Raw genomic sequence first — 19,320 nt, 5'->3', positions numbered from 1 at the left:
CTTTTCCACACAGAAGCTAAAATGTAATAGAGGTCTAACTCTGTCTTAGTAGAAGATTTATTCTCTTTGCTTTAAAGATTTAATTGTGTACATTTCTTCTCCCTTTTTCATTCTTGTGTATTTTTGGTAATTGAAGGAGAAGCACTCATGGTTAATGAAGAGTGTGACATCATATGCAAAAGTTTGTCATGCAGAGACTCTGGCCTGAGCTTGAGTGTTTAAGGTGTGTGTTGGGGGTCATTCTCATAGACATACAACACCTACGTGACTGACCTCATGTATTCACACTCCAGACGCTATAGAGAAAACAGGTGATTAGCATCAAAACACTGTGTGCATAAATTATCTGGTTCAAATTGGTGATCAAATTGTGGCCATCTTCAGGTATGCAAAAGTACTCTTATTAGACAGAACATTTCAGGGGTTTCGTTTCCAAGACGCTAAAGGCTAGCCCTAAAAATATGCCTTTCTTGGGAATGAACAGGATTTGCGCGTCCGAGACCAGCTGCTGACATTTTCCTGCATAACTCCTTTTCTTTCCTGGAATTAGGTTACTTCTGCTTAGTCTTCAGTTCTTAATTTAAATGGTACATTCTGTGTAAAGCCTTCCGTTTACCTGTGCATAGTCCCTATACATTTCCCATACAACATATACACATTTTAAAATACAAAATTTGTTTTATTGACATGTAACTTACATAAAATAACCAGTTTAAATATGCAGTTTAGTAAGTTTTGACTGTTGTATACAGTCCAGTAATTACCACTTCAATCATGATATAATACAATATATGAATAGGGAAATTGATATTGACAGAATAGTGTTAACTAGACTGCAAACCTAATATAGATTTCACTAATGTTTACACACACTCAGGTGTGTGTTTGTGTTTGTGTGTATTTCTGTGCAGTTTTATCATGGGTGCAAATGTTTGTAACTGTCATAACCAAGATACAGAACTATCCCATGAACACAAAGAAAACCCCTGTTGCTTTGTAGTCACACATTGCCCCATCCCTAACTCTAGCAACCGCTGATCCGTTGTTTAACATTATATTTAACTGTTGTTAATCTGCTGTACCTACCAAAGTGTGCATTCAGTGAGAGCAAACAGGAAATCTGCCTTCCTCACCATTGTATCCACAACAGAGTAAGGCATGGGCTTTAGATGCTCAGTTTATTATCTTCAGTAATTCATTTGTGAGGATTGACTTTTAATCCTAATGCCCTGATAACTCAAAATTTTTAGATGAGATTTATTAGAAGATGTCAAGGAAAAAATCCAAGAAATAAAGGAAATTTTTGGAGTTTGAGAAATCAGATTGTGTGTGCATGCACACAGATGTATGTGCACATGTGCTCCCACCCAAGCACACATACTCAATTGATGTTTTTAAAAATATCAGTTTTTTAAAAGACCATTTAATGTGTTTGGATATTCTATTGAGGATAGATTTTTCATTTCCTTTTTTTTTTTTTTTTTTTTTTTTTTTTTTTTTTTTTTGAGATAGAGTCTTGCTTTGTCACCCAGGCTGGAGTGCGGTGGCGAGATCTTGGCTCACTGTAACCTGTGCCTTCTGGGTTCAAGTGATCTTTTGCCTCAGCCTCCCATGTAGCTGGGATTACAGGTGCACACCACCATGCCTGCCTAATTTTTATATTTATAGTAGAGATAGGATTTTACCATGTTGGCCAGGCCGGTCTTGAACTCCTGAGCTGAAGCGATCCACCTGCCTTGGCTTCCAAAAGTACTGGGATTCCAGGTGTGAGCCACCATGCCTGTCCTCTTCATTTACTTTAATAAAATTTGGGGTTATTTATCCATTGTAAATGGATCCAAAAAAAAGAAATAATGGAAACCCTTGTTATATAGCTTTATGGTCTATCCTCAATAGAACATCCAAAGTAATTATTTTTAAATGAAAATTTACCATTACCTTTGTGTAAGCTTCATGTATGTTTTATTTACTACAATATCCTGGCACATGATAGTCATTTTATAAATGTTTGTTAAATACTATGTTAAACAACATTAAATTGTTTAAAAGTATATAACTCATTAAGGTAGCATAATTATTCATTTGTATATTTTTATAGCTTAAGTATGAAAGGAAAACTTAAGTTAGTATTGATTTGGAGCTGCCATTGAGTTCCTTTTGTGAAAAACACTTCACCGAGTCTGACAAAAACTCAGAGTCAGCTAGGCTCTGAGAGTAAAATTACTTGCCTTTGGCCACCCAGCTAGTAAGCAAACCTAGTTAGTTTTGCCTTCGTCTGTCCTCTGCTCCATTCTCTTTCACATGCTATCAAGGACATTTGGGTCCAGTTGACAAATTTGTGTAGCTGTTAGAATATTCAAAAGAGACCAAAATAAAACACAAAATCTCATGTGGTAGCCAAAGCATAGAGTTGACATATGCAATACAATTATGGAATAATTTAGGAATAATACTTTCTAGTAGAAACTGTGAACATTTTTTATATTAAAACCTGTACTTTATTCTATTGCAGAGTAAGACGAAGGAACTCATTAATACAGATACAATATTTGTACAAAGAAAGAAGTCCAAATTCATCCTAGGTTTTTAGTAGGAAATTAACATGGAAACAAATTAGTGTTTAGAAATCAACTTTCAGAAGTCTTTTTTTTTTTTTGAAAGGATATTGCAAATTTCCTGGACCTGGATATAATCCACAGTAGAAAAAGAGAATGCAACACAATGACAATGTTACAACACATCAGGATGCATGTGAATCTATTGTGGCTCATACTATAGATGCAAGGGTAAATGAGAGGTGGTTTCTGCTTGTTAATCTTCATTCTAGTAGAGAATGACTGCGCTGTGGAAAAATTCACAGGTTGTAGGTACAAACTAAAGCTGGAGTTTTAGGGGCTGGTAGATCTGGATTTTGAATCCTGATTTAATACTAGCTTAACACAAAGTTAAATTTTCTGATCTTTATATATAACAACAGGACTAATAAACTTTACCTTGAAAAATTATTGTAAAGATCAGAAATATATGTAAAATGCTTAGCGTAGTAACTGGTCCCTGGTAGATACTCCTTAAGTAGAGTTATTATCTACTGCTATTATTTTGATCATTCTTTCAGGCTTTTTCTGAGGCTACAAAATGGGGGTGATACTAGTACCCACCTCAAGTGATGCTCTGATGATTAAGTGAGATATTACATATAAATCTACTTGACAGGGAGCTGAGTATATATACTTTATAGAAACTTAAATGCTTGATAAATTTGGTTTCACAAATGATAGCAATTCTGATGGGAGTGAGTGGAAGAGAGGTAGTCAAGAAGTGTTTTATAAGTGAAATGAACAAAGTGTGTACATAATTCTAAGTCTTGAAGCCCAGCCTCAGGATGTGACCATGCTCAGTGGCTTGAGAGAACACTGTCTAGAGCCTAGGTAACAGGGAGCATTGAGACACTGAATAGGTTTTACTTTCTCTCTGGCAGCAGAGGAGCTGCCTTGGGGCCTGAGGTAAGGACACGAGTCCGTGGTGATGCCTTATTCTATCTTGGCTCTATACTGTTTGCAGAATACTTTGATCACATCAGGCCACAAATAGATTTCAGGCTGTGATCATACAGCTCTGATAATTGAGATTAAAGCTATAGGAAAAACAACTCTCAGAACTTGGAAAACGTTCTCATAAATGAGATTTTTTTTTTAACAAAGATTATTAAATTATAATTTCCTTTTTTCATTTTTATAATTAATATGAATTTTGTTTTGATTATGAAATATAGCGTTTGACTGTTTTTTTCTACCTGTGAATCATGTTTAAAAATTATGGCAATTAATCTTCAAGATTAATTGAATTTCATAATGGTGCATTTTTCTCAACATACAATTAGTGGTCTGCAGTAGTTCCTCTAAAATCTGCATCAGACAACTAAAAGCCACTGAATGTTTTTATCTGGGTAGCTATGGTATTTTTCTGCCTATCTAAATACCTATCTTGGTTTAATTCTTGTGCCTTTATTTTGTGCTCAATAATAAACTTACTTATGATGCAAAACTTAGCTTTTAGATTTAGACTTTTGTTTTGTAGAAACAAGGGCCAATTGACGTTAAACAGATGGTTCTAGACCTAAAGGTTTTTACTTAATTGAATGGATTGATTCAGTTCCAATTGGTAAGTCTAAAGTGCCTGCTATGTGGAAGGAGTAGAAACTGTTATTCCTTGTAAAGGATGGAAAATATATATGGAAAATTTATATACAGAGGTACCCACCCTCCAGTTTGATGTCTCTTCATTCATTTGTCTACTCATTCATTCAGTAAATATTTATCGAGCATCCAGATCTAGATGCTAATGCAGAAAATAAGGAAAAGTTTTGAGATGGAATAGTGTTTAGAGCAGAAATAGAACATAGTTGTCCACGCTAAGTGAGGGAACATTTCTCCTACTTTAAGAGAGAAGAATGAGTAGATTCTTGTACTTTTTTTTAATGCCTATCAGGTTATAAATTCCTGGTAAGTTAAAGAGAGTATGCCCATCTGATGTCTTTTTTTCTCTGTAACAAAGAGATGTGGCAAGCTTACTGGAGGAAATATGAAATCAGTGATTGTACAGCTTCCTAGGCAAGTATTATTCAATTTCCAGACCATTTTAACTGGCCATTTGAGACTTGTCTTCATAAATTGAAAGTGGAGTTTATGCCATGATTTATCTAGCTGCTAATCGAAGCAGGAAGAGGGTGAGTGGGTAGGTTCAACATGGCTTGGGTTTATCAAGCAATTCAAACAGAGGGATAATGGGAGATAGAGGAGCTAGGTGTCTTTGCCAGGAACGGTCATAATGAGGAACCATCCAGTATGAAGTAGATAAAGATTGGTGTGGAGTGAGAGGTGAGTTAACTGGGGATGGAACTCTTTTAACAAATGAGCTAGCTTGCTAAGAGGCAATCATTGAAGAACAGGATGTTTGAAAATTTCTTTTAGGGCAGAAGTCAACACATTTTTTATGTAAAGGGCCAGAGTAAATATTTTCGACTTCGAGGAATGAGACAAGAAGGAGGGTATTATGAAAGTACTTGGAGAACAAGAGAGAAGACAAATTTCCACCAATTTTTGTGTTGATAAAATTCATTATATAATAATTGAGTGTAGTTTTTTGTAACACAGGTGTGCTACTGAAGAGAATGGGATGCCTTTTGCAGGAGGGGTGGATAACATTTCATGTGAGGTTCAAAATGGGTACTCTCTTTCATCAAAATCAGTTGTCGATTTTAGTATCTTCAGGCTAATCTACAAGGAGATTTTACTTATTTCATCTTTGAAAATGTCTTCACAGTGACAGGTACTTGAAAGCATTGATATCACTCTTTCGGCTTTTATTCATTGTTTAGAAGACATTTAAAGAATTCTATTAGAGTCTTCTCTTTTTACCTTAGACTTTAAGCTTGTATTACTTTGCAGATTAATCACTTAAAATTGATGGTTAGTTGGAAACACCTCAGTTGTACAGTTAAATGGATTTTGAAATATGTAAATCCTTTGCTTTTTCATCAGAGTCCAAAATACGCTGCTGGAACTGCAGTTTGAGGTCAGAAAATACATCTGCTGCAAATTTTCATAGAAGTGGAGATTTCCCTTGTTTTCACTTTTGACAACATGGGCAGGGTTTAGAGCAGCTGAAGGTTATTATAATTCAGACTGTATTCATTGTTTCTTAATATTCCATTTCAGTGGTCATAGATTATATGAGGTTTTCGTAATAGGAGACTGTTTTATTTCTTTAATTATTTTTTGATATAACTCATGTTTATATCTTTAACATCTAGCATTATTACTGACACAATATGAAGTATATGAAAGGTACTCAGAAAACATTTATTGAATGCATATATCTAATATTTTTCTTTTACAACTGTTCTTTTTCCCATTCCTTTTGTTATAGGTGAAGAGCGATTATATGTTAGAAATAGCTGATCAAGTGGACCAGGAAATTGCTTTGAAGTTGGGTTGTCTAGAAATACGGTAAGATGATAACTATGCATTGAGGCCTTTATTTATCACTGGTTTTTTTTTGTTATTATTTTTGAATATTTTTCAAGTATTTTCCTTTTCTTCATAAGGATTATCAGTAAAATATGGAATGAAATTTGAGAAAATGATGAATTATTAGGTTGATGCAAAAGTAATTGCAGTTTTTGCCCTTAATATTTATTTATTATTCAGCTGCCTCTCCCTCAGTTTTTATCATTTAACAGCTTAAACATTCCTTATATATACACATGAAAATTTGTGTCTGTCTTGATTTTAGGCGATCATACTGGGAGATGCGGGGCAATGCACTAGAAAAGAAGTCTAACTATGAAGTATTAGAGTAAGTATTACACATCTAAGCTATACCTGCAAATATGCAGAACTTAAATTATTTCTTAGTGTATCTTCACTTAAAATTAAATACTGATTCTGAAACACTGTTTCATCTGGAAGAGGAAAAGAACAGAATCCTCGATGACATTAATTGTGTTAGTAAACATTTAGATTTGTTGGTAGATGTCTTAAAGCTAATATTTGATATGGCCTGTTAACATATATAATACACTTTTTGTGTAAATTTAATTATAACAAGGTGATATTTCTTTTCTAATTTATATTGAATTTAACAGCTGCTTATAAATTGCTTATAAATTATTATTCATATTCTCTGTATAAGTTACTACAGATTGTTTTTCACATTTGGAGATATGGGATTTACTGCTCATGTATCAGAAAATCTAACTAGAAATTTTTCCAATAATGAAATTAATTTGTGTATTGGACTTATATTAGATTTTATTAAATTAACCCAACCTGGAGTTTATGTCTTGGGAGGCTAGAAACCCTGTACTTCATTTTTTTCATAATTAATTTAGCAAAAGATAATTGAGCACTGAGTCCTTTGTAGCTAAGTGCTGGAGATTCAGAAATAATACAAAATTTTAACCCCCAGGAAGCATTCTGCTAGAAGGAAGATTCTCAGCCAAGTAAGCAAAATTATAAAATAATCAGTTGGGTGTTTGCAGAAGAATGGTATTTGATGTGTGAGGTGTTTTCACATGGAGGTGTTATTTAACCTAAGTCTTAAAGAATGAGTGATTTCACGAAGTGTGGTTATGTGGGATTTGTTGCCTGGGCGCCAGGAAGCCAGTCAGGAAGATAAATCAGCATTTGCAAAGGCACAGAAACCTGGACCATCAGGCAAAGGTTAGAAAACTCTAAGTTGGTTGGGGATAGATAGAATACCATTCTTATGAGGGAAACAGGGATATGTATACAGGGGCCAGGTCATCACCTATCTTCAAAGGATCTGGACTTGGGCTTTGAGCATTGCTGACTCATCGTTTTAAGCAGGACAATTATAATGAGATTCGCAATTTAGAATTCTGTATTTGTGAGATTAGAATTTTATTAAAGAAGATTAAAAACGGAAGCAGGGAGCCAGGAAACTGTTGCACCTTTCTTGTCCATGTGAGAATGATGAGGCTGTGAGATAGAAGGAAGCAGTGGCCATGGAGACAGGGCTAGTAGAGTCAGAGTCTGTGTAACTGGAGGCTGGTTACATTTGAATCAAGGACAGGAAGGAACCCAAGGAATCTCTTGGTTTTCTGTCATGGACCACTATGGATACCAGTCACAGAAAAGAAGTGTGCTTGAGGGGAAAGAAGACAAATTATTTGGAGCATGCTGATTTTTAGTTCTAAGGGAACATTCATGTTTTTTAAAATGAAAAAGGAAAGAGAAATGTTGGTTTATTTCATCTGTTATAAAATCACTAATACCAGCAGCATTAAAATAAAAATCTCTGTGGTACCCTTTGCTTAGATCTTGGTTTCTAGTACCATTCTTAAGTGAAAGGAACCAGAGCTCCTTGGAAAAATGCAGTTCTAGGGAGCGGAGAAAAAAATACAAGGGTGAGCCCTAGAGCAGCTTGTAGTGCCAGAAAGAAGTGCTCAAAAAACAAAACGAGGGGTCTGCGTCAAAGGATGAATGAGCCATTGGAGAGTTCCCAGTAACAAAAGCTGGAACAATTAGAGCAACAAATTAAGTTGCGTAGTATTAGATTGTAACCTAAAGTGTAAATTAAATATCCGTGAGTCCATAGTAGTATAAATACTTGAATAAATAAATACTTAAAGGAGCAGTGACAAATTTCTTCTACAGAAAAATTTCAAATAATTTATATAGATACTCTCTCTCAGAGGGGCTGGAGCATAAAGCTCACTTCTAACATATGAGCTACACTTAGTGGCTTGTTTCTAAAGATTATAATAAGGAAAGGGCATGTGGGGGGAAAGTAACGTTACAGTGAAGAAATCTGACAGGCATGACCTCAGCCAGGTGATCAAAGGCAGTATCAACAGTAATCAGTCAGGTTGATAGTGTGCAACCATGATGTAATGTGTTGAGAAGGGCACTTTACTTCTGTGGCCTTCCTCATAACAAAAAACCATTAACCTCAGCCTAATCGTGAGAAAAAAACATCAGACAAATGCCACTTGAGAGACATTTTACAAAGTACTTAACCGGTACTCCTCAAAACTGTCAAGGTCATGAAGGAAACAATGGAAGTCAGAGAAACTCACATAATCCAGGAGTAGCCTAAAGAAACATGATGATTATATGTAATGCAGTGTCCTCCATAAGACCTTGGAACAGAAAAAGGGTTGGTAAAAACTGATGAAATCTGTGTAAATTGTAGAGTTTGTTAATCATAATATATCAATAGTGGTTTATTACTTGTGACAAATGTACCAAAATAATGCAATATATTAATAGTAGGGGGATCTAGGTGTGGACTATACAGGATACTCTCTTTGTAACTTTTTTGTAAATCTAAAACTATTGTAAAATAAAAGGGCTATCTTAAAAAAAAAAAACAAAAAACCTGATGGGAGAATTGAGGTCAGTAAGTAGTTAGAGATGATCTAAAAAGGTATACAATAGATGGCGAATAGTTAAGAAAGGAATACTAGTTCAGTGGCCTGGCTGAGTTACAAGGAGAGAACGCCAGGAACACATGTGATCATCTTTTTCAGGGTCACTATGGAAGCCTACCCTAGTGTAGTAGTTGGGGAAAAAGAAAGATGTGAATTGCATTCTGCCCTGTGTCTGTGTGAGGCCAAGATAGGAAAATGAAATGTAACTGAAAGATAGAGTCTGTGTGAGAACCAGAGGTATACAAAGGAATGAAGAGAGCCAGACATACTGTCAAAAGGATACGGAGTTACAGGAAGAGAGATGCTTGAAAGAAATTTTCATGAATAATACATTGACATGTTTTTAACAGCCAGAATAAAGAAAATGAAGAAGCAGATTATCTGTCAACATGAATTAGTGAATGGTATGTTTGGAGAGAGGAATTTTAAGTTAAAGATCTGTTTGAAATGAGAGTCAAATTTTGCACTTAAGTTAGTGTAAATGTGGCTTATTTCTAGAAATTACAGAACTTTAGATGATCAGAGAATAGATGAATAGGAGAGGACAAATTAGGGTATTAACCAGTGCCTTCAAAACCTTACATAGTTTTTGTCGGGGCTAGTGAAATGGAGAATATGAGAATTGCTATACGTAAGTAAGGGCTTGTGATTATTATTACTTAAAAACAGAAGAAGTAGGCACAGCATGAGTTTGTAAATTAGATCCTTCTTAGAGGATTGTGTGGAAATGGCTGTTTCATCTTAGTTAATTTATATGTGTGATATTTAAAGTAAGTAAATATGACAGTTAAAAGAAAGATGAATCTTTAGGTTCTTATAGTTCTAGGTTCCTACAGTTCTGAGATATTATTCTCATTTTGCTGTATCCTCTTTCTATATTCCTATGCTTTTGCTCCACTGTAGTAATTCTTTACAGTTATACAACTTGTATGAATGCAGTACCCTATCTCCATATAAGTAGATGAATTGAGTGACCTCTTGAAGCAGAATATCTGGGTTCAAGTCCTTATCCCACCTTGACTATTCTGTTTGCCAAGTTTTATTAGTAAGCCCTTGGTGTCCATTTCCAAACACCTGTAAAATGGGGGTAATGGTGATACCTACTTACATATGGGATTGTTATAAGGAGTTAGATGAGATAGTAAGTATATCAACTCTTGACATGAGTTGGTAATTCATGTCAAGAGCTTAGTACCTATTGCACCCAACACTGAGTAAATGTGGACTACAATTATGATTATTATCCATGGGAGGTACTGTCAATCAGGATAAAAACTAAACTGTAGAGTTTCTTTAAAGAGCATTAAGAAAAAATAATAGGAAACAATATCATTGTTCATCTGTTGATTTAATTTTGACCCCTTTTAAAATTATTTTTGTTTTCAAAGGTAATAATACATTCTAGTTAGAGAAAAAATTTAAACTACACTGTCAAATAAGAAAAATTCTTCAACCCCCTCATTTCCTGTTAACCACCATCATAGTCTTAATAAATATCCTTATAGCTCTGTTTCAACACTTGTGTGCACATACAATGCATAGTTTTAATATGAGTAGAATGATCCTATATGCATCTTGCTTTTTTTTTACTCAACTTTACGTTTACTAGATCTTTCCGTATGACTAAATAGAAATAAACATTAGTATACTAGTCCACCGAATGAGTTTATAATACTACATTTAGACAGCCACATAATAGGGGATATTCAGTTCAGGTTAATAACAGTGTAAGGCATGGGGCCATTTTTGTTGTTCATTTTCCACCTGTATTATGGGCAACAGATGATTGCTTGCTTTATTTGTATTAGTTTGATTACTGGTAATATTAAACCTCTTTGAATATGTGGCCATTTTTAATTCCTTTTGTAAAGTAATTGTTTTAAATGGGCTTTTCTAATACGTTTGTTTTTTCTTTATTAATCTTAAGAAGTCTTTGTTGTGTTAACACTACCTTGTAACGTTAGTTCTGTATTTTCTTTCCCAGCTTGTCATTGTCTTTCAACTATGTGTACACGGCTCTCATCATATAGGAGTTTATCTTTCTTTAATGTAGTAAAATAATATTTTCATTTTGGTTTTTTGAGTTTTAAGACCCGATTTTTAAAAAGGCATTCCGGCACTTAACGGTTGTTAAATGTTTGTTTTGAAACTTTTGTGTATTCATTTCTGTTTTTACATTTTCAAATGTGTGGATTTTTAAAATATTTTCTTTTTAAAGTAACTTTTGGCTTAATGGCACTATGGTCAGACAGCATAGTCTGTCTGAAAAGAGCTTCTCAACTTCTGTGGAGACCTTCTTTGTGGACCCTAGAATAAGGTCATTTTCCCCAAGTGTTTTATCATGAAAAAGTTTCAAATATACAAAAAAGTTGAAAGACTTTTCCAGTGAGCATCTATGTGTCTGTTACCTGAATGCTACAGTTATTAATATTTTATTGTATTTGCTTTATGTGATCAGTTCTTAGAAATGTTTTAATGTGGTTTAAAAAATGCATTTTCTAATCAAGCTTGTTAACATACCCATCTATGATAATGACTTTGCCAGTTTCTTTCTATAAGTCTATTATTTTTTCCCTTATATTTCGAGGTTCTTTTATTTAAACATACAAACAATTCTTGGTAAATTGAATCTTGCATCATTATGTAGTGATCTTCTCTATACCTGATAATTTTTGTTGTTGTTCTAAAATCTGTTTTGCCTTCTTTAGGTTAGCCTTGACCTGGTTTATACTTTCCATTTTTTCACTTTCAACTTCTCTATGTCCTTACTTTTTAGGTGTGTCTTTAAAAACTGTCATAGTGCTGGATTTCTTCAACCCAGTTTGCTAAGTGTTTCTTTGAAGTGATAGGTTTAGTACATTTATATTTCTTAGGATGCACGATATATTGGACTCGCTTTTATTACCTACTTCCAGTGTCCTAGAAATAAACTGTGTGAGGGTACATGTGCTGTTTATTTCTTAGTTGGTATTCTTATTCCAAATTTTCTACGGTAATTACTTGGAAATTTATAAACATCTCTACTCCTTCATTAGTTAGCCTTATATTTAACCTTCTGTATTAACCAACTCCAGATTTTAAACTTATCTAATCTTCTCTTAAACAATACAAGGACCTTGAAACACCTTAACTCTCCTCATCTTCCAACTTACACATGATCTTTTCCTGTTATTTGAGTTATATCTTTTCAAAATTCAAACTCCAAATATTAGACATTATTATTATTATTTTATACAGTTATTTTTGGCTTTCTTTCCCTACTCTACTCTTTTTTTTTTTTTTTTCTCCAAACAGAGTCTTGCTGTGTTGCCCAGGCTGTAGTGCAGTGGTGAGATCTTGGCTCATTGTAACTTCCAACTCCTGGGTTCAAGCAATTCTCCTGCCTCAGCCCCCTGAGTAGCTGGGATTACAGGCACCTGCCACCATGGCTTGCTAATTTTTGTGTTTTTAGTAGAGATGAGGTTTCACCATGTTAGTCAGGCTGGCCTTGATCTCCTGACCTTGTGATCCGCCGGCCTCGGCCTCCCAAAGTACTGGGATTACAGGCACTTTGGGAGGGTGAGGCGGGCAGATCACGATGCAGGAGACCTCGCACCTGGCCATATCATTTTATTTCTTAAACATCCTTTATTGGGCTAGGTGCAGTGGCTCATGCCTATAATCCCAGCACAGTAGGAGGCCAATGTGGGAAGATGGTTTGACCAGCATGGGTAACATGGTGAGACCTCATTTCTACACTTAATTTTAAAAATTAGCCAGGCCTGGTGGCATGCAACTGTGTTCCCACCTAGTCGGGAGGCTGAGGCTGGAGGACTGCTTGAGCTCAGATTGTTGTGACTGCAGTGAGCTGTGATCATGCCACTGCACTCCAGCCTGGGCAACAGAGCAAGTACCCTGTTTAAAACAACAGTAACAGCCATTTTTGTATCTCAGACAATCCTTCTGGTATGCTTTTCCTTTTATCCCAAATATATCGTTCAGCTCATTGGTTTTTCCCAACACTGTAAACATACTCTGTTATGACTAGAAATGTCTGTTGACGTTTCTTTGTGGCCACTCTTTCTTTTAGGATCCTTTTCCTACTTTTAGTCTTTTCCAGTTTTATTCATGTCTTGTGCTTTGATTTCTTTTTATAAATCCAGTTGGAATAAGACATACTTCTCAATTTTGTAGATGCATGTTTTCCATCTGGAAAATGTGTGCCGCTATCTCTTTAATAATCAACTAGATATATTTCTGATCTTTGCTCTCTTTTACGTTTTTTGTATTTTCTATCTCCCTTTCTCTGTCTCTCTGGATTCTCTTTTTTGGGGGACGGAATTTTTCTTTGGATTTGTCTTCAATTCTTTAATTCTCTTAAGTAGTATCTTTATGCCATACCTTGTTCACTTATTTTTTTTATTCTACCTCTTATATTTTTCATTTCTAGACATTGTATTTCATGTGATGTAATCTGCTTCTTCATGCCTGGTAACCTCTTGTATGCCCATCTGTGGTTTTTGTGTCATTTATTTCTTCAAATGTTTTTTGCATAGCTGTTTTTCTGTTTTGTATTTGACAATAACCTTGAGGTACTGGGTCACTCAATCTCCCGTTACTCTGACTCTCACCCAGGCCACCAGAGTGGCTTGAATCAGAGGGTCGTGGTCCCAGACTAGGTAAGCTGAACTTCAGAGGCTTCATTTCCACTGCTGTGGTTTCTGACAAGAGCCAGGGAATGATGCCACTTCCGCCTTCCTAAAGTCCAACCTCATTGCCTAAGTACCAGGTTCATCATCCCTACCTTGCAAGTACCCTCAGAACAGAAACCCCCAAAAAAGTTTCCCTTCTGCCTGTCATGCTGTGTGTGTGTGCTGGGGACATTCTAGAAACCTACATGTTTATCACTCTATTGCCTAAACATTCTTCATTGTAGCTCAGCCTATCTTTCTGACATTAGTTTCTATTTTTCTTTTATTTAGATGTTTTTAATATGTAGTTTTTGATGATAAAATTCTGTTTTTAAATCTCTCTCTTTTTTTTTTTTTTTTAATTTCACCCTTGTTCTTGAAAGGTAGCTTAACAGATGCTGGTCAAGCAGTCTTTCTACTTTTAGCCTCCCAATGTGTTGGGATTATAGATATGAGCCACCACAACTGCCCAGTAATAGTTTAACAGATTAATAGTTATATTTTCTCAATAAAGATCTTAATAGTATCGCACTTGGTCCTGTCTTCCATTGCGGCCATTGTAAAGGCTGATGCCAGTACTTGAGGAGTGGCCTGGCTGAGAGGATGTGCAGGGACTTGAAAGCATACCATGGCTGTCCTACCACAGGAGCAACTGGGGACCCTAGTGGCCCTCATACCTCAAGGAGAGCATTGGCGTTGCTTTTTCCTGTTGGTTTTTGCTAGTTACTTGCAGCCATTTAGAAATTTATGTATTTCTTCAGTACAGAAAAGAATTATATATAAATGCAAAATACTGCTTTTTCCTTATTACTTTGTTTCATGGTTCTCTTTTTCCTTTCTAATAAGAAAGCTCATGAAATAATCCCCATACTTTATTAGATTTCGGCAGGAACTTAAAAGTCAAACTCAGTTGTTTACAGCCTAATGCAGAATGCCCCTTCAACTTTACTGTATTTCTAAATAACATTTTTTTTTTAAGACAGTCTCGCTCTGTCACCCAGGGTGGAGTGCAGTGGTGTTATCTCACCTCACTCCAAGGTTAAAGTGATTCTCCTAAGCCACCCACATAGTTGGGATTACAGGTGTGCACCACCACACCCAGCTAATTTTTGTATTTTTAGTAGAGGTGGATTTCACCATGTTGACCAGGCTGGTCTCAAATGCCTTACCTCAAGTGATCCACTCGCCTTGGCCGGCCAAAGTTCTGGGATTGCAGGTGTGAGCCGCCACACTCAGCCATAAATAACTATTTGGAATTATATTATTACTGCTGCTGCTACTACTATTACTAAGACACAGTTTCTGAGAGTGAGAAAAGTATTATCTAGAAAATTGAGGGTGTTTTCTTTAAACCAACTAAAGAGTTCATCAGTCTTTCTCTTCATGTCTTTCCAATCTAGGAAGAACCAAGGTACTTTTTATAGGCAAAGGAAAACTATAAGACAGTGAATTCCCTTAGCCCCTGTCCCTGGTACATTACTTCCTGTGGGCTCTCACAACAGGGAACAACTGGAGTGTAAAGAAGACTTTTATTTACATCTTTTGTAAATAAGAGGTTAGGAGGAGAGAAGGCAGCTACCAAAGGAGGTCAGATATTTTGAGAAAAATGTTTTTCATTAGCCTTTAAAAGTACATTGCCAATACTGACAAATCAATAGTGTTAAAATTAGAATTTTTAATATGGCATTAGAGAAAGAAGACCCTTACTTACCAGTAATTATTCCTCAAACTAGAGAACTATAACGTGAAATTATTTTAAATGAATCATTTAACTTTTCACTTCTGCTTGATTCCTTATTAAGTGATTTGCCTTTTTTAGAAATTTTAAATAATTTTTCATTTAATATGTTTTGCTGTAGTGGTTTGCGTAATTGTTTCTCTTCACTATAGAGAATGTGAGCTGCATTCTGTTGTGCAGGGAATACAGTTTTTATATAGTATCTGACATTTATAAGGCATTCCATAGATATTTCTAGAATGAATAAATTTGTGGTTTAAAATTAGCCGAGTTTAATTATAATTGTACATTCTTGTTTTCACTTTTTTCTTCATTTTTCTTGTCGACAGCAGTCAAGTGCATCCTTTAGCTACCCATGATAAATATCAAAAAAGGGAATGCCGGTAGATTTGGGCAAGAATTGATGGTTGCCTCACTGAGACAGAAGTTTATTTCTCTCTCATATGAAACAAGTCATAGACAATCAGTGTTTTTCAGTCATTGGGGCTACAGGCTACTTTAATTTTACCATTTTGTAATCCATAGCCACCTCATGGCCTAAGAGGCTGCTGAACATTACCCATCGCATATCTATTCTAGTGCGCAGGAAGGAGGAAGAGATGGGCATTCTCTTTCTCTTTCTCTTTCTCTTCAAGGACACAAATATGTATATGTGTGTCTTCACTTAACATCAATAGGTTCCTGGAAACTGTAAGTGAAATGACATAAGGTGAAACCAGTTTTACCATAGACTAATTGATATAAACAAGAGTTAAGTTCTTCTGGAATATTTCTGGTCACAAAAATATCACCAGCTTCTAAACAGAGACCCAAAACCCTTCTAATGTTAGATGTTGGAATAAATATGAGCATACATTTAAGAAAGACTGATTTTTAAAAACCAGATAATTATTTGCCCAGTTATTCCAGTTCAAGGTTGTAAGTGGCTGGACCCTATCCCGCCAGGGCAGGATGCCATTCTCTTCACAGGGAGTACTCACCGCCCCCCCCCCCCCCCCCCCCCCCCCTCCCCAAACCAAACTCACTCATCCTGGGACAATTCAGACACACCAGCTCCCCTAACATGCACATCTTTGGGATGTGGAAGGAAACAAGTAACCATAGAAACCCCACACAGACACAGGGAGAACATGCACACTCCATACGGTGGCCTAGCTGTGAATCAGTTTTTTGTCTCATCAACATTGTAATGAAACAACATTAAATAATAACAATGTTTTTAGGAACCTGCTGTTTAGTACTTTCCCTTAGAGGGACATAGGACAAAACATATTCACATGGCCTTACCTTGCTGCAGAAGAGACTGAGGAAGGCAGCACTGTACCTGACCAAAAGACAATGTCATCCCCAGGATGAAGGGGAGAATGTCATTAAGAAACAGCAATCTCTGTTGCAGTTAGATCATTTTAACATTGTTGTTAAGAGGCTTGAGTAGGCCAGGTGCGGTGGCTCACGTCTGTAATTCCAGCATACTTTGGGAGGTGGAGGTGGGAGGATCACCTGAGGTCGAGAGTGCTAGACCAGCCTGACCAACATGGAGAAACCCCATCTCTTTTTTAAAAAAAAAAAAAAAAAAAAGGCTTGAGTACAAGTTAGAGGTGAAAGAAAGTACCACCATATTATTTATTTCTCAATTAAATATACTCAATTCTGACAGTTTTGGAGAAAGAATAAAATACAGATATTACATGAAAATGCATATTTAAGTTCATTTTGGTTGCGTTTTTGCTTGGGCTTTAAATATTTGAGGGATTTGAAGTTCTTTTTGGTTGCATTTTTGCTTTAAATATTTGAGGGATTATGTTCACAAAATATTAAATGGGGTCACCAGACAAGGTCAGAGTCTCTCAGAAATATTGCCAGAAGAGAAATAAATTTATCCTTGACATAATAATTCGCTTATAATAAGGTTAGTTTCTTTTTATTTTGTAAAGAATGTTGATTCCTATCTGAGGCTTTTTTTTTTTTTTTTTTTTTTTTTAAAAAACAGTTTCACTCTCTCACCCAGGCTAGAGTGCAGTGGTGTATTCTCAACTTACTGCAACCTCCGCCTCCTGGCAGGGATTCTCCTGCCTCAGCCTTCCTAGTAGCTAGGACTACAGGTGCCTGCCACCATGCCCAGCTAATTTTTGTATTTTTAGTAGAGATGGGGTTTCACCATATTGGCCAGGCTGGTCCTGAACTCCTGACCTTGTGATCTGCCCACCTTAACTTCCCAAAGTGCTGGGATTACAGGCGTGAACCACCAGGCCCGGCCCCATCTGAGGCTTCTAAAAGCCAGCTGTGTTACGAATTTGTGGATATGAATACACACATGCAGGGCAAGACCACAGGCTGGGAGACTAGATGGGCATCGTAGAGGATTCATCTCAGTGAGGGGGGGATTGCTGATGGCACTCAGAAGGTGCAAGTGGGGAGGTGCTCTCCTTCACAGCCTCCTTTCCTGGACCATTCTGGATGGCCACTGTAAAGGAGGAATACAAGGAGGTACATAGTCATCATGCATGGAATGTGGGAGAGCAGAGCTCTCTAAGGATTTTCCAAAAACGCTAAATGGCAACAGGGATCAGTGGAGTGATGAATGGGATTTTGAGGTTTAGCAAAAGAGAAGGAAGACCCCATCAGTCAGCAGTTTTCTAATCATTTAAATGATAGAGGTCAATTAAACATTAAGAGAGTTCTGTTTTAAAATGGGCCACAAAACCCTTACATCTTAATGGCTAAATGTATTGGTTTTAAACTCTTACCTTGTAATACCTTTCACACTATGTTGTAGTTAGTTGTTTATATAATTATCTCACTTAAGAAAAGGGAACATACTAGTGATTTTTCTACCCCATGATCTGTTATGGTGTCTAGTATGTCATACAGGTCTCAGTGAGGAAGTAAGTGAATGCAGCCTCTCTTTCTTTGTAGCTTCAAATCTAAATAATTTGAATCTTAGCGAATAGATCACAGAAACTCTTTTTGCTAGTCCTGAGAGAGATGGAGGGAGAGTAATATTAGAAGCTCTCTGCTGTATATATACAGATAATCCTAACTAAAGGCTCCTTGTTTAACATACAGCTCTCTCCTGGAAGATCTGCTGCCTTCTGCATTGTCATGGTAGAACTGTCTACTCACCCCTCTATACCTTCTTTACCCAGTCTTTCTGAGCAAGGCAGGAACCTTGTGTGGTTGTTTCTGTAGTAGCTGTGCCCCTGTCCCAGTGTTCATGCATTTCACCCATCCCTGCCCTTATTGAGGAGCCTCTGGGCGCACAGCACCAAGCCCTAGAGAGTCAGGGTGCCTGAAGTCCTAGATTCATTGCTCTGTCCCAGCTCCACCATTGCAGATTTCTACGACAATGAAACTGTTCTGTGACTGCCCCATCTAGTTTGGTAACCACTAGCCACATGGGATTGCTCGTCACTTGAAATGTGATGAGCATTGTAATTGGGAACAGAATTTTTAATTTAATTCAACTAATTTAAGTATAAATAGCTACATATTACTAGTGGCTGCATATTGGACAACACAGTTCTAACCTAATAGTGTCTTGCCATCTGTATATAGGTTCAAGAGGTTCCTCTGAACTGATGTGGGAATCTGAGCTAGTTTTTTATTACATAAGTTTAACTCCATTTAGAAAATACCTTTTGACAGTTAATATAAGGAATTATTGTATGATAAAGGCTAGTGATTATATTTTGTTTATGATGTGTAACTTGTATTTGTTGTTTTATTCACATACAGGACAGTTGCTTAGAGTTTGGGCTCAAAGAAGGTTTTTATGCCACTTGAGGCAAAACTGCTGCAGTTTAGAGTGTACATTGTAAACTAGTCCCAGACATACAGCTCGTGGAGAGAGGCGACCTCATATTAAAAGTGGGACAGCCTACAAGTCACTGCATGGTTTCCTAAGGCTTTAAATTTAGGTATCTGTAATAGGCTTTCCCTAAAAACTTTGAATGTAG

General features: G+C 36.3%; 1 protein-coding gene across 38 annotated transcripts in view; it reads left to right on the top strand.

The window, feature by feature from the left end:
* PTK2 (protein tyrosine kinase 2) overlaps positions 1-19,320 on the top strand; it is a 344,711-nt gene that overhangs the window by 146,461 nt on the left and 178,930 nt on the right. For all 38 annotated transcript variants that reach the window (XM_032247027.1, XM_032246903.1, XM_032247076.1 and 35 more), the window contains 2 exons: positions 5,929-6,008; positions 6,295-6,357. In XM_032247027.1, the coding sequence (XP_032102918.1) occupies positions 5,929-6,008; positions 6,295-6,357 (143 nt within the window). The remainder of the gene's footprint in view (positions 1-5,928; positions 6,009-6,294; positions 6,358-19,320) is intronic.

Source organism: Sapajus apella, unplaced genomic scaffold (assembly GCF_009761245.1).
Source record: "Sapajus apella isolate SASKATOON/1434 unplaced genomic scaffold, GSC_monkey_1.0 scaffold3, whole genome shotgun sequence".
NCBI classification, from domain to species: domain Eukaryota; kingdom Metazoa; phylum Chordata; class Mammalia; order Primates; family Cebidae; genus Sapajus; species Sapajus apella.
Note: the sequence above shows the minus strand (reverse complement) of the source record. Positions and strands in the feature narration are given on the sequence as shown.